The following is a 16,415-nucleotide window of genomic DNA, read 5'->3' on the forward strand; positions in this document are numbered from 1 at the left end:
CTGCGGCTCTAAACACTTCCGCGCATGCACATCAGTTACCTAGACAACCGTAAGCAATAAAGAGAGCTATGTGATGCTGGGCCGGCCCTATGCCCTGACGAAGTCACGCACAGTGATGGAACGCATCGGTGGGCGGAGCCTGGGGGACATTGGTGTTGTGAATGTAGCTGTGTGTGTTTGTTACTGCTCTGGGAGAATACTATTTTGTTACAAAGTTGCTATAAAGTAAGTATATATAGGCTACATTGCAGTTTAACTAAGTGGCTGATATGCCAGTGATGGTTTAAAGGATTTTTTACATCACAATTAGTGAATGTTTGGCGGTGTATTCTGCATGACTTGCTGTATGCACAGTTTAAGATATATAGGGAATTGAGTCAGAAATCAGCTGACTGTGTTAAATCACAGCAGTACGCAGGCAGGAGGAAGCCTTTGAGCGCATAGACTGTATGTCTCTTGAATGGTTGTTTGAAACTCTTCCCATTCTCTCAGTAACATTCCTAATTCTATCTACACCTACCCCCCAGGTTCTGTGGCCCCTTGTTTTTATTTATTTTCCATTTCAGTGTTGGAATAAATTAAATGAAGAAGTGGTAGTGATTATCCCACTTTCTTATTTTTCCAATTTCTGAATACTGGTTTTGTCTGTATATATGTTAATACAGTGTTTGTTTTTAACCATAATCTTTGCAATATATAAGAGTGCCTAATTCAGCACTTGGCTTCAATGCCACAAATCCTAATTTTTGTCCCCAATATAATATCTATCTGAATCATGAAAGAAGAAAAATCGCAGTATCTCTTTAATTACAGTGACACATTAACATTTAGTTGACTGTGTTCTATTTTAAATGCTTTATTAATCCAGGAAACAACTGAATAAATATATAAACTGTGCAAGCACAAAATGTAAATGTAGGAAATAAAATATACTATATGCAGGGATCAGAAGATACAGTGTTTGAAACAGACAGCAATAGTTTTCAAGTGGTCAAAGCTGTTAAATTAGAAAAATCCAAAAAATCATGTAAAAACAAATGCAATGATAATTTTGATCAAATTGAAATTCCATTGATGAATGATTTCAATAAAAGGTTTTGACAGGTTTTACCAGTGATGCATTTAAAAGCAAAATATCAGAAAAGTCATAAACTATTCGATAGAAAGGTTTTAAGATAAATTGGAATGGCCTTAAAGGGATATGAAGCCCACATTTTTCTTATTCCTGATTGAGGTAGATCATACAATTTTAAACAACTTTCCAATTTACTGCTATTATCTTATTTGCTTCATTCAATTGGTATCCTTTGTTGAAGGAACAGTAATGCTCTACTAGAACTGCAAGCCAATGGCAAGAGGCATATATATGCAGCTACCAATCAGCAGTTTCTGAGCATACCTAGATATACTTTTCAACAAAGGCTACAAAGACAACAAAATAAATAAATTGGAAAGATGTTTAAAATGGCGTCCTATATCTGAATCATGAAAGAATCATGAAAGAAAAAACACATACACAAAGAACTTTTCTCTGCTCTAACAGATTGGAATAAATCCAACTCCAATCCCATAGATAATGCTATGCAAAACATAATATTTATGTGATTTTCTTTAAAAAAAAATTTGCACATTGTTTTCAGTTTAAATTTAGCTTTTCTTACTTTTGGATTAGGTAAACACAAATGGAAAACTAATGATGGTTTCCATTGATAAAAATGGAAAGAAAAAAATATCTTGATTTGTTTTATTGAATTTAATAATTACAAATCATGACAAGTGCAATCAAAGTTTCATATAATCATATTCTACAAATGTATTAACATTTTAAACATTTTAAGAGATTTTTCATGAATAAAACAACATAAAGATATATTCAATAATTTAATTTTGTAACTGAACTTTTGAAATTACAAAAAGTTATGCAAAATATTTCCAGTGACTAAAAGGAAAGCTGTTCATTTTAAAATAAATGCTGTATATTGTAGCACAAATGGTAACATTCCTTTGTAGATAACTGTGCCGCTATTAAAGTCATAGTGCATATAGACGGCGATAACCCTACTTTCCCTTACTATCCTCATATAATGATACGGCAGGAAATAGAAGGAGCAAGTATAAGAAGTCTACAGTAAGAACTAGGCACAGATAATAAACATATGTATTTATAGTCCTATAAAGAAATATACAAAGGGCCAGGAATTGACATACCTAGAAACATCTGTTTCAGATCTAAAACAGATATACTGTATAAGTATTGGGTTTTAAAGAATATGTAATACAGTGACTAAATTTAGCTTTCCCTAAATAGTACCATTTAAGAATAGCTGAAAAGATATAGAAACCTATTTACAGTGTGTCTTAGTGGGGTGTATATATATATATATAATTTATTTTTTATTAAAATAATATAGATAAACACACACATTTATAAATGTCCACATTTTTAGCTCTGTTTTTTCCTGGGGTTACAAAAACTAGTGCAGAGTGTCACTGACTGTTAATCCTTGCTTTACCCCTATTTCTAACATATTCAGAAGTTGTAGTGTAAAAGAGTGTACTGACTCATTTAACGTATTTTATTTGATATTCCATAGAATGCAATTACTACAGAAAAGGTTCAGAGGGTGAAGGACCGATTTATGTCTGCATATGATGTCACTGCTGATGGTCGGCTACAAATACAAGAGGTAAATCGGAGATGCTTTTTGTGCCTATTTGGATTAAAATTAAACAGTGCATAATTATAACAAGAGTAAAATATCTGACTAGAAAAAAACCTGTAGTAAATGAAACTGATATTAAAAAACATAATCTGCATTTAAATATATGAAAGTGTTCCTGACAGATGTTATGTTTACAACTGTGATGTAGCCTTATCTATTCTTTTTCAGCATTTTACTCTTAGTTTTCTGTCTTATGGAATTCACTGCTTCACCCCATCTGACTTTCAACAATGCAATCCCTAAATCACATCCCTTAACCCCAATCATTAAAGGGACATGAAACCCAACTTTTTTTCTTCCATGATTTAGAAAGAGCATACAATTATAAACAACTTTCTAATTTACTTCTATTATCTATTTTGCTTCATTCTCTTGATATTCTTTGCTGAAAAGCATATCTAGATATGCTTAGTAGCTGCTGATTGGTAGCTGCACATAGATGCCTCCTGTGATTGGTTCACCATGTGCATTGCTATTTCTTCATTAAAGTATATCTAAAGAATGAAGCTAATTAGGTAATAGAAGTAAATTGGAATGTTTTTTAAAATTGTATTCTCTACCTTTAAAGGACCAGTCAACACTGTAGATTTGCATAATCAACAAATGCATGATAAGAAGACAATGCAATAGCACTTAGTCTGAACTTCAAATGAGTAGTAGATTTTTGTTAAATAAATTGCAAAGTTATGTCTATTTCCACTCCCCCTGTATCATGTGACAGCCATCAGCCAATCACAAATGCATATACGTATATGCTGTGAATTCTTGCACATGCTCAGTAGGAGTTGGTGACTCAAAAAGTGTAAATATAAAAAGACTGTGCACATTTTGTTAATGGAAGTAAATGGGAAAGTTGCTTAAAATTGCATGCTCTATCTGAATAATGAAGTTTCATTTTGACTTGAGTGTCCCTTTAATCATGAAAGAAAATGTTTGGGTATAGTGTCCCTTTAAATCTGGCCGGAATATAAACCACACACTAATTCTTCAAGACTAAACAAATAATAGCAATATATACAGGTTCATCACGTATTAGTCTAAAACATTTTAAAACGTTTCTAGGCACCCCTTTGTTGAATCTTAAATATTTTGATTGTCAAATACTTATAGTACAAAACCGTGTGACAAATGTTATTGTCACTCATGTTACAAGAAAATATTTATATAAGGAGTAAAACAAAAGAAGTATCTCCTCATGGTGGCCATAAAATGAGCAATGTCCAATAGAAAACAGTGGAGGAAAATGGTAATGGGTAGTAACGAGGGTGACAATATTATGTAACTTATATAAGTTATCTTAAACTATCTTCTTACCTATAAAAATGATTACTTTGTGATAAGTTGTGATGTAAATTGTGAATAATATTAGCAATTTTTGTAGCAGTTATTTGTTGAATTGTTCTACAATTTCTTCTTCAAATAAACAAACTTTGTGAAAATAATAACTTAGTATAGTCAAGAGTAAAACACTGAGGTGAAGTCAACTATAAAATGTAGCCTTAGTGACATTCTAGACATGACGTGAGGCATGCAGCATCATGGATCTGTCAGAAGGTGACTAATGCAGAACATATTTAGCCATAGACTTGACAAAGCAAAGGCAGCACACGGGTCACTTATTCCCTGGACCATTTAAGATTGCTGTGCTATTTGCGAGTTTCCTTAATAGTTCAAAGTCTCTTAGGGATAAACTAACCCATCTCTTGACATAAAAGTGTAACATTAGCTTCATCCACAGAATATCAATGTCATCTTTTTGCAGATATTTATGATAGCGTTAAAAAGACAACAATTTGAAAATACATAGTACTTTGACAAATGTATGTAGCAATATTCCAAGGCAGTTTTACCAAAAGTAAACACAAATCATATTATTACTAGTTTAATATAATTATATGTCAGTAAGATTTAAAGGGACAGTAAAGTCAAAATTATACTTTATTGATTTGGATAGGGCATGTGATTTCAAACAACATTCCATTATACTTCTATAATCAAATTTGCTTTATTCTCTTGATATTCTTTGTTAAGAATAACGCTAGGTAGGCTGATAGGAGCTCGGGAGTGTGCATGTGTATTTAGCAGTCTATGGCAGTAGTGTATGTAACTATATATAATATAGCTATAAACAATGTTGCAAACACCAGATGCATGCACAAGTGCACGCTCCTGAGCTCACCAACAATTACTCTTTAATAAATGATACTAAGAGAACTAAGCACAATTGATAACAGAAGTAAATTGAAAAGTTGTTTAAAATATATCCAGTCCATTTAAGTTTAATTTTGACTTTACTGTCCCTTTAAAGTGACATGAAACCCAAAAACATTTATTCATGATTCCAAAAAAACATAATTGTTTTAACAAATTTCCAATTTACTTCTATTATCTAATTTGATTGGTTCTCTTGGTATCCTTTGTTGAAAAGCATACCTAGGTAGGTTCAGAAGCTGTGAGGTAGCTGCTGATTGGTGGCTGCACATATATACCTCTTATCATTGGCTTACTGATGTGTTCAGCTAGTTCTCAGTAGTGCATTACTGCTCATTCAATAAAGGATACCAAGTGAATTAAGCAAAAGTTATAATAAAAGTAAATGGGAAACATTTTTAAAATTGGATGCACTCTCTCAATCATGAAAAAAAGATTTTGGGTTTGATTTCCCTTTAAAGGGACAGTCAAGTAAAATTAAACTTTCATGATTCAGATAGAACATGGAATTTTAAACAACTTTCCCATTTACTTTAATTATACAATTTAAAACCTAGGTATGCTCAAGCTCTAAACCGTTAAAGGCTGCCTCTTATCTCAGTGCATTTTGACATTGTTTTACAGTTAGACAGTGCTAGTTCATGTAGTGCTAGTGCATGTCAGCAGGACTCTATATGCAGGTGCATGTCAGCAGGAGAACAAGCTTAGGCAATGGTAAGAAGTGAATGAGGTCAGAGTCCAGTGGGGATTAAGCTCAAAAGCATTCTGGAGATACTGCCAGACAGGTACAGAACCAGGAGAACTCAATATGCAGGTTCTTACCAGCAGGACACAGTTTGCAGTTACATTCCAGCCAGACATGGTAAGTACAGGCTAGCAGGACTCAGTATGCAGGTACACGTCATGCAGGAAACTGTATGCAGGTACATGCCATCAGGACACAGTATGCAGGTACAGGTCAGCAGGAAACAGTGTGCAGGTACAGATTAGCAGGACACAGTGTGTAGGTATAAGTCAGCAGGACACAGTGTGCAGGTACATGTCAGCAGGACACAGAGTGTAGGTATAGGTCAGCAGGACACAGAGTGTAGGTATAGGTCAGCAAGACATAGAGTGTAGGTACAGGTCAGCAGGACACAGTGTGTAGGTACAGGTCAGCAAGACATAGTGTGTAGGTATAGGTCAGCAGGACACAGTGTGTAGGTACAGGTCAGCAGGGCACAGTGTGCAGATACAGGTCAGCAGGAAACAGCAAGTACAGGTCAGCAGGACATAGAGTGTGGGTATAGGTCAGCAGGACACAGTGTGCAGGTACAGGTCAGCAGGACACAGTGTGCAGTTATAGGTCAGCAGTACACAGTGTGTAGGTATAGGTCAGCAGGACACAGTGTGCAGGTACAGGTCAGCAGGACACAGTGTGCAGTTATAGGTCAGCAGTACACAGTGTGTAGGTATAGGTCAGCAGGACACAGTATGCAGGTACAGGTCAGCAGGACACAGTGTGCAAGTACAGGTCAGCAGGACACAGTGTGCAGGCATAGGTCAGCAGGACACAGTATGCAGGTACAGGTCAGCAGGACACAGTATGCAGGTATAGGTCAGCAGGACACAGTATGCAGGTATAGGTCAGCAGGACACAGTGTGTAGGTATAGGTCAGCAGGACACAGTGTGCAAGTACAGGTCAGCAGGACACAGTGTGCAGGTACAGGTAAGCAGGACACAGTGTGCAGTTATAGGTCAGCAGGACACAGTGTGTAGGTATAGGTTAGCAGGACACAGTGTGCAGGTACAGGTCAGCAGGACACAGCATGCAGATACAGGATAGCAGGGCACAGTATGCAAGTATGAGCCAGCAGTACACAGTGTGAAAGTTCAGGCCAGCAGGACACAGTATGCAGGTACAGGCTAGCATGGCACAGTATGCAGGTACCGTCTAGTAGGGCACAGTATGCAGGTATGAGTCAGCAGGACACAGTGTGGAAGTACAGATCAGCAGGACATAGTATACAGATACAGGCTAGCAGGGCGCAATATGCAAGTATAAGCCAGGGTCAGCAAGACAGCATGCAGGTATGGGTCAGCAAGACACAGCATACATGTATGGGTCAGCAAGACACAGCATGCAGATACAGGCTAGCAGGGCACAGTATGCAGGTATGAGTCAGCAGGACACAGTGTGAAAGTTCAGGCCAGCAGGACACAGTATGCAGGTACAGGCTAGCATGGCACATTATGCAGGTACAGGCTAGCATGGCACAGTATGCAGGTACAGTCTAGTAGGGCACAGTATGCAGGTATGAGTCAGCAGGACACAGTGTGCATGTACGAGTCAGCAGGACACAGTGTGCAGGTACAGGTCAGCAGGACACAGTATGCAGATACAGGCTAGCATGGCACAATATGCAAGTATAAGTCAGGGTCAGCAAGACACAGCATGCAGGTATGGGTCAGCAAGACACAGCATACATGTATGGGTCGGCAAGACACAGCCTGCAGTTATGGGTCAGCAATACACAGCATGCAGTTATGGGTCAGCAAGACACAGCATGCAGGTATGGGTCTGGTAGACACAGTATGCAGGTATGGGTCAGATAGACACAGTATGCAGGTATGGGTCAGATAGACACAGCATGCAGGTATGGGTCGGATAGACACAGCATGTAGGTATGGGTCAGATAGACACAGCATACAGGTATAGGTCCGATATACACAGCATGCAGGTATGGGTCCGATAGACACAGCATGTAGGTATGGGTCCGATAGACACAGCATGCAGGTATTGGTCGACAAGACAGCCTGCAGTTGTGGTCAGTAAGACACAGCATGCAGGTATGGGTCAGATAGACACAGCATGCAGTTATGGGTCAGATAGGGCACAGTATGCAGGTATGAGTCAGCAAGACACATTTACTTTAATTATACAATTTAAAACCTAGGTATGCTCAAGCTCTAAACCGTTAAAGGTTGCCTCTTATCTCAGTGCATTTTGACATTGTTTTACAGTTAGACAGTGCTAGTTCATGTAGTGCTAGTGCATGTCAGCAGGACTCTATATGCAGGTGCATGTCAGCAGGACTCTATATGCAGGTGCATGTCAGCAGGAGAACAAGCTTAGGCAATGGTAAGAAGTGAATGAGGTCAGAGTCCAGTGGGGATTAAGCTCAAAAGCATTCTGGAGATACTGCCAGACAGGTACAGAACCAGGAGAACTCAATATGCAGGTTCTTACCAGCAGGACACAGTTTGCAGTTACATTCCAGCCAGACATGGTAAGTACAGGCTAGCAGGACTCAGTATGCAGGTACACGTCATGCAGGAAACTGTATGCAGGTACATGCCATCAGGACACAGTATGCAGGTACAGGTCAGCAGGAAACAGTGTGCAGGTACAGATTAGCAGGACACAGTGTGTAGGTATAAGTCAGCAGGACACAGTGTGCAGGTACAGGTCAGCAGGACACAGAGTGTAGGTATAGGTCAGCAGGACACAGAGTGTAGGTATAGGTCAGCAAGACATAGAGTGTAGGTACAGGTCAGCAGGACACAGTGTGTAGGTACAGGTCAGCAAGACATAGTGTGTAGGTATAGGTCAGCAGGACACAGTGTGTAGGTACAGGTCAGCAGGGCACAGTGTGCAGATACAGGTCAGCAGGAAACAGCAAGTACAGGTCAGCAGGACATAGAGTGTGGGTATAGGTCAGCAGGACACAGTGTGCAGGTACAGGTCAGCAGGACACAGTGTGCAGGTACAGGTCAGCAGGACACAGTGTGCAGTTATAGGTCAGCAGTACACAGTGTGTAGGTATAGGTCAGCAGGACACAGTGTGCAGGTACAGGTCAGCAGGACACAGTGTGCAGTTATAGGTCAGCAGTACACAGTGTGTAGGTATAGGTCAGCAGGACACAGTATGCAGGTACAGGTCAGCAGGACACAGTGTGCAAGTACAGGTCAGCAGGACACAGTGTGCAGGCATAGGTCAGCAGGACACAGTATGCAGGTACAGGTCAGCAGGACACAGTATGCAGGTATAGGTCAGCAGGACACAGTATGCAGGTATAGGTCAGCAGGACACAGTGTGTAGGTATAGGTCAGCAGGACACAGTGTGCAAGTACAGGTCAGCAGGACACAGTGTGCAGGTACAGGTAAGCAGGACACAGTGTGCAGTTATAGGTCAGCAGGACACAGTGTGTAGGTATAGGTCAGCAGGACACAGTGTGCAGGTACAGGTCAGCAGGACACAGCATGCAGATACAGGATAGCAGGGCACAGTATGCAAGTATGAGCCAGCAGTACACAGTGTGAAAGTTCAGGCCAGCAGGACACAGTATGCAGGTACAGGCTAGCATGGCACAGTATGCAGGTACCATCTAGTAGGGCACAGTATGCAGGTATGAGTCAGCAGGACACAGTGTGGAAGTACAGATCAGCAGGACATAGTATGCAGATACAGGCTAGCAGGGCGCAATATGCAAGTATAAGCCAGGGTCAGCAAGACAGCATGCAGGTATGGGTCAGCAAGACACAGCATACATGTATGGGTCAGCAAGACACAGCATGCAGATAGGCTAGCAGGGCACAGTATGCAGGTATGAGTCAGCAGGACACAGTGTGAAAGTTCAGGCCAGCAGGACACAGTATGCAGGTACAGGCTAGCATGGCACATTATGCAGGTACAGGCTAGCATGGCACAGTATGCAGGTACAGTCTAGTAGGGCACAGTATGCAGGTATGAGTCAGCAGGACACAGTGTGCATGTACGAGTCAGCAGGACACAGTGTGCAGGTACAGGTCAGCAGGACACAGTATGCAGATACAGGCTAGCATGGCACAATATGCAAGTATAAGTCAGGGTCAGCAAGACACAGCATGCAGGTATGGGTCAGCAAGACACAGCATACATGTATGGGTCAGCAAGACACAGCCTGCAGTTATGGGTCAGCAATACACAGCATGCAGTTATGGGTCAGCAAGACACAGCATGCAGGTATGGGTCTGGTAGACACAGTATGCAGGTATGGGTCAGATAGACACAGCATGCAGGTATGGGTCGGATAGACACAGCATGTAGGTATGGGTCAGATAGACACAGCATACAGGTATAGGTCCGATATACACAGCATGCAGGTATGGGTCCGATAGACACAGCATGTAGGTATGGGTCCGATAGACACAGCATGCAGGTATTGGTCGACAAGACAGCCTGCAGTTGTGGTCAGTAAGACACAGCATGCAGGTATGGGTCAGATAGACACAGCATGCAGTTATGGGTCAGATAGGGCACAGTATGCAGGTATGAGTCAGCAAGACACAGTGTGAATGTTCAGGCCAGCAGGACACAGTATGCAGATACAGGCTAGCATGGCACATTATGCAGGTACAGGCTAGCATGGCACAGTATGCAGGTACGGTCTAGTAGGGCACAGTATGCAGTTATGGGTCAGATAGACACAGCATGCAGGTATGGGTCAGTAAGACACAGCATGCAGGTATGGGTCAGTAAGACACAGCTTGCAGGTATGGGTCCGATAGCCACAGCATGCAGGTATGGGTCAGTAAGACACAGCATGCAGTTATGAGTCCGATAGACACAGCATGCAGGTATGGGTCAGATAGACACAGCATGTAGCTATGGGTCATATAGATACATCATGCAGGTATGGGTCAGATAGACACAGCATGTAGGTATGGGTCAGCAAGACACAGCATGCAGGTATGGGTCAGTAAGACACAGCATGCAGGTATGGGTCAGATAGACACAGCATGTAGGTATGGGTCAGTAAGACACAGCATGTAGGTATGGGTCAGTAAGACACAGCATGTAGGTATGGGTCAGTAAGACACAGCATGTAGGTATGGGTCAGTAAGACACAGCATGTAGGTATGAGTCAGTAAGACACAGCATGTAGGTATGGGTCAGCAAGACACAGCATGCAGGTATGGGTCAGTAAGACACAGCATGCAGGTATGGGTCAGTAAGACACAGCATGTAGGTATGGGTCAGTAAGACACAGCATGCAGTTATGGGTCAGTAAGACACAGCATGCAGGTATGGGTCAGATAGACACAGCATGCAGGTATGGGTCAGATAGACACAGCATGTAGGTATGGGTCAGATAGACACAGCATGCAGGTATGGGTCAGATAGACACAGCATGCCGGTATGGGTCAGATGGACACAGCATGTAGCTATGGGTCAGATAGACACAGCATGCAGGTATGGGTCAGATAGACACAGCATGCAGGTATGGGTCAGATAGACACAGCCTGTAGGTATGGGTCAGATAGACACAGCCTGTAGGTATGGGTCAGATAGACACAGCATGCAGGAATGGGTTAGATAGACACAGCATGTAGGTATGGGTCAGATAGACACAGCATGCAGGTATGGGTTAGATAGACACAGCATGTAGGTATGGGTCAGATAGACACAGCATGTAGGTATGGGTCAGATAGACGCAGCATGTAGGTATGGGTCATATAGACACAGCATGTAGGTATGGGTTAGATAGACACAGCATGCAGGTATGGGTCAACAGTATGGGCCAAAAGGTCACAGTATGCAGGTATATGCCAGCAGGACACAATAAACAGGTACATGCCATGAGTAAAAAGTATGCAGGTGTGATCTTACAAAACATACACTTCGGCTACAGATCAGCAGGATGCAGTATTCAGATATGGGTCAACACACAAATAGTAGAATTGTGGGTAACTTATAGAACAATATAATGGGCACTTGCTATGTTCTTGAATAGTGTAATCAGCATTCCATAGAAACTACACATTTCAGAGTGAAATGTGCTTATGTTCCTAGGATGAGCAGCAAATAGAGCACTGTGACAACCAGATTCCATTCCCTCCAGATAATAAACTGTCAGTCACGGTGACCACGTGTCCTGGATTGCCCGGGACAGTCCCACATTTTGCAAGTTTGTCCCGGGTCCCGGGCAGCTTCATTCCAGGACAATGCAGTGTCCCGGAATTGAAATTACACGCAGGCAAGAAGCCAGTCTGAGGTATGAGGAGGGGAGCTTGGTAACATTCCTTACATCATAAAACCAGATGGATTTATAATCTGGGTACGATGTCCCCTAATGGTCTCAATGAGGAGTTGATTTTCTCACACTTCCTTTAATCTGCTCTGATTTACATAATATAAGGGTCACAGTATGCAGTGTTTTGTCAGCAATGTAGTTTGGACTATGCCATCCTGACTCTGCATAGAGAATCCAGGATGGAATGTCTAATCTATATGAAAAGCATACCCTAAGTGAGCTGCGGTTCCACTCAAGTACCATTATAAAGTATGCAGTTGCAGAGTACATTAATCAGGAAACTCTTACATAAAGGCTAGAGGGTGCTGCCCGTATTTTTTTTTTTCCCCTTTTTTTTCCTTTCAAAATTTGGCAAAAAAAAAAAAATTCATCTTTTTTTTTTTTTTTTTTGGGGGGGGGGGGGGTGTCCCAGAATGGCAGTTTGGAAATGTGGTCACCCGCCGCCTGCTTCCTTGTTGCCAGATATATCCTCCCCTGTGTAGGTAATCAGTGCAGAAAGCAGCATTTCATTACCTATCCCCAATCAACAAAACAGCAAATACCTTTAAACTCCTTGTAACCAAAACCTAGCTAATTGGGAAAATACAATACATATTTATATTCTAAAAAGTGCTAGAAATCGACAGTATTGCACTGCTTCTGTTTACTATAGTCTTGTGGTTCATCATATAAACATCATATAAACACAGTGTTTTTAGAATGTTACTACATTTGTCTGTGCCCCTTTAAAGAATTGTCTTTATTACAGGTTTATCAAAGCAATTTACTTCAGTAAAGTTTCTGTATTCAAATTTCCTCTTTGTCCTATAATAGCTTGCGAACATGATCCTGCCAGAAGATGAGAACTTTCTCTTGCTTTTTAGAAGGGAAACTCCTTTGGACAACAGTGTGGAGTTCATGCGGGTGTGTAACGTCAACGTGAAAATATACCTATATGTTATAGTATACAGTATGTTTACTTCTGCCTTACTCTCTTTCAAATGTAAGTCATTGCTTTCTCCTTTCTAATAGATAGATAGTTGTAGTTGTATATACTGAAAACATTTTATCAGACATCAACTCTTATATTTGATGTAGTTGTTTATTGAGAGTTCAATTACCAATGTATGAAAATATGCATGACATTAGCTATTAGATTGACTCTAATACTGTTTGTGAACAGATGTGAACTAAAATGAATCATTTTTTATATGTGTATAGGAGAAATTAGGCACTTCATTGGAAAAGATCTGCACACAAATTAAAATTCTATAAAACAGATGTCTCAAGCAAAATTTGCAGTTTTGCTATTTCAGAGGACCCTTTGGTATGTTTACCAAATATGTGTTGCAGTGACCAATTAGGGACAGACATAACCAATCTTCTGCACTGATCTAAATAATCACTGTATCGCATGGCAAAATACTACGCAAGTCTCCATTATAGGGAAATTGCGGGAAAAAAATAAATTTTTCACAGTGGCTCTATTTTAGTGCCTGGCTCATACTCAGGTTGGTATAATTTAGTGACAATGCACTAAATAATAGCAGCTCCTAACCACTGAGCATAGCCACAATAACACTGTTATATATTATATATGTACCAGTGTTACTGGCCAATAACCCTATCCACTACCTGACTCAACCCCATTTACCAAGCACTGAACAACAATTAACCCTAACCTCAAGCAAGCCCTGCAATAATACATTCTAATTGCTGGCCTGTTCCCAAATCTCTGCTACTCCTAACTATGACCTAGACCCACTGCAATAAAACATGCAAGCACACTTAGTATTCTACTGCTGCTATTCCTGTATATCACCCCCTGAACCCCACCAAATGAAAATACATTGAAATCAGCACCTTCTTTCACCCTCTTCCAGTCATCAGCAGTGGTTTATGTTTAGTCTAGGGGGCTGATTTATTTATAATCTTTTAGCCATGTGGTGGGAGGGCTCATAGTCCGAAATGAGCCCTCTTAATCTTCTGATTGGCCTTAGATTGGACACCCATAAAAGCATATTACTTAGTAGGCTGTCACAATGTTTCGGTCTACAATTTTGTGTAACTCAATTTTGATTCATCCAAATCTTTTACTAAATTGTTTGCTTTCTACTGAGATAAGCATTGGATCTGACGCATATTGAGTTATACATTGTTTATACATCAGACTATGTTAAAGGGACAGTCAAGTCCAAAAAAAACTTTCAATTTTCAAATAGGGCATGTCATTTTAAACAACTTTCCAATTTACTTTTATCACCAATTTTGCTTTGTTCTCTTGGAATTCTTAGTTGAAAGCTAAACCTAGGCGGTTCATATGCTAGTTTCTTAGACCTTGAAGGCCGCCTCTAATCTAAATGCATTTTGTTAGTTTTTCACCACTAGAGGGCATTAGTTCACGTGTTTCATATAGATAACATTGAGCTCATGCACGTGAATTTACCATGGAGACAGCACTGATTGCCTAAAATGCAAGTCTGTCAAAAAAACTGAAAAAAGGTGGCAGTCTGCTGAGGCTTAGTTACAAGGTAAAAACGTGTATAATTATAACTGTGTTGGTTATGCAAAACTGGGAAATTGGTAATTAAGGGATTATCTATCAGTTAAAACAACAAAAATTCTGGTGTTGACTATCCCTTTAAGTAATAAAACCAAAATATTTTACAGATTTGGCGAAAATATGATGAAGATAGCAGTGGATTTATTTCTGCTGTAGAGCTCAGGGTAAGTTTTTTGTATCAATACTGAAGATAAGTGAAAGATAATAAGACCTATATTAATTTGTTGTTGTATGTCCTATGGAAATCAGTAGGTGTCAAACCAGACCATTTTATAAACTGTGTGGCACAAAAATTCACTATTTTGAATTTGATAGCAGAGAATTTGCTGCAATTTTTATGACCATTAAGTGGCATATTATTGGTTATTAAACAGTTTTTATCATTAGACGCCAGAACACATTTATTTTGAAAGAAATCATACTAATTGTCCATAGGACCCATTAGCGCTCATTGAGTATAGAGTGTGTGTAAGATAATTAGAAAATGAAAATAAACTGCATTATAAAATCTCTGAGGACAAATTTGGAATGTTGCCACATACGATTTAATGGTTTATTGCTGCTTGCTCATATGTTGAGCTCCCCTCTATGGGTCCGATTTATCAAGGGCCGAATGCCCCTGTTTCCGCACGAGCCTTAAGGCTCGCCGGAAACAGCAGTTATGAAGCAGCGGTCTTAAGACCGCTGGTCCTTAACTGGTCCGCCACCTCTGAGGCTGCGGACATCAATCTGCCCGATTGTGTACGATCGGGTTGATTGACACCACCTGGTAGCTGACAATTGGCCGTGAATCTGCAGGGGGCGGCATTCAGTGATGTCTGTCGGACATGATCCGCTGAGCATATACACAGTATCCCACAAAAGTGAGTACACCCCTCACATTTTTGTAAATATTTTATTATATCTTTTCATGTGACAACATGTGACAACACTGAAGAAATTATACTTTGCTACAATGTAAAGTAGTGAATGTCAGTCTGTAAAACAGTGTAACTTTGCTGTCCCCTCAAAATAACTCAACGTACAGCCATTAATGTCTAAACCGTTGGCAACAAAAGTAGAAATGTCCAAATTGGGCCCAAAGTGTCAATATTTTGTGTGGCCACCATTATTTTCCAGCACTGCCTTAACTCTCTTGGGCATGGAGTTCACCAGAGCTTCACAGGTTGCCACTGGAGTCCTCTTCCACTCCTCCATGACAACATTACAGAGCTGGTGGATGTTAGAGACCTTGCGCTTCCCCACCTTCCATTTTAGGATTCCCCACAGATGCTTAATAGGGGTTATGTCTGGAGACATGCTTGGCCAGTCCATCACCTTTACCCTCAGCTTCTTTATCAAGGCAATGGTCGTCTTGGAGGTGTATTTGGGGTTGTTAAAATGTTGGAATACTGGCCTGTGGCCCAGTCTCCTAAGGCAAGGGATCATGCTCTGCTTCAGTATGTCACAGTACATTTATGCATTCATGGTTCCCTCAATGAACTTAGCTCCCCAGTGCTGGCAGCACTCATTCAGGCCCAGACCATGACACTCCCACCATCATGCTTGACTGTAGGCAAGACACACTTGTCTTTGTACTCCTCACCTGGTTGCCGCCACACAAGCTTGACACCATCTGAACCAAATAAGTTTATCTAAGTCTCATCTGAGCACAGGACATGGTTCCAGAAATCCATGTCCTTAGTCTGCTTGTCTTCAACAAACTGTTTGTGGGCTTTCTTGTGCATCATCTTTAGAAGAGGCTTTCTTCTGGGAGGACAAGCATGCAGACCAATTTAATGCAGTGGTGGCGTATGGTCTGAGCACTGACAGGCTGATCCCCCACCCCATCAACCTCTGCAGCAATTCTGGCAGCACTCATACCTCTATTTCCCAAAGACA

The 16,415-nt window shown here is 40.7% G+C and overlaps 1 protein-coding gene across 1 annotated transcript in view; it reads left to right on the forward strand.

Moving 5' to 3' along the window:
- The window catches only part of SCGN (secretagogin, EF-hand calcium binding protein), a 193,963-nt gene that overhangs the window by 76,215 nt on the left and 101,333 nt on the right, over window positions 1-16,415 (forward strand). Inside the window, exons 3-5 of the mRNA XM_053713113.1 lie at window positions 2,595-2,687; window positions 12,806-12,895; window positions 14,642-14,698. Of these exons, the coding sequence (XP_053569088.1) occupies window positions 2,595-2,687; window positions 12,806-12,895; window positions 14,642-14,698 (240 nt within the window). The remainder of the gene's footprint in view (window positions 1-2,594; window positions 2,688-12,805; window positions 12,896-14,641; window positions 14,699-16,415) is intronic.

The sequence above is a fragment of the Bombina bombina genome, chromosome 5, assembly GCF_027579735.1.
Source record: "Bombina bombina isolate aBomBom1 chromosome 5, aBomBom1.pri, whole genome shotgun sequence".
Taxonomy (NCBI): domain Eukaryota; kingdom Metazoa; phylum Chordata; class Amphibia; order Anura; family Bombinatoridae; genus Bombina; species Bombina bombina.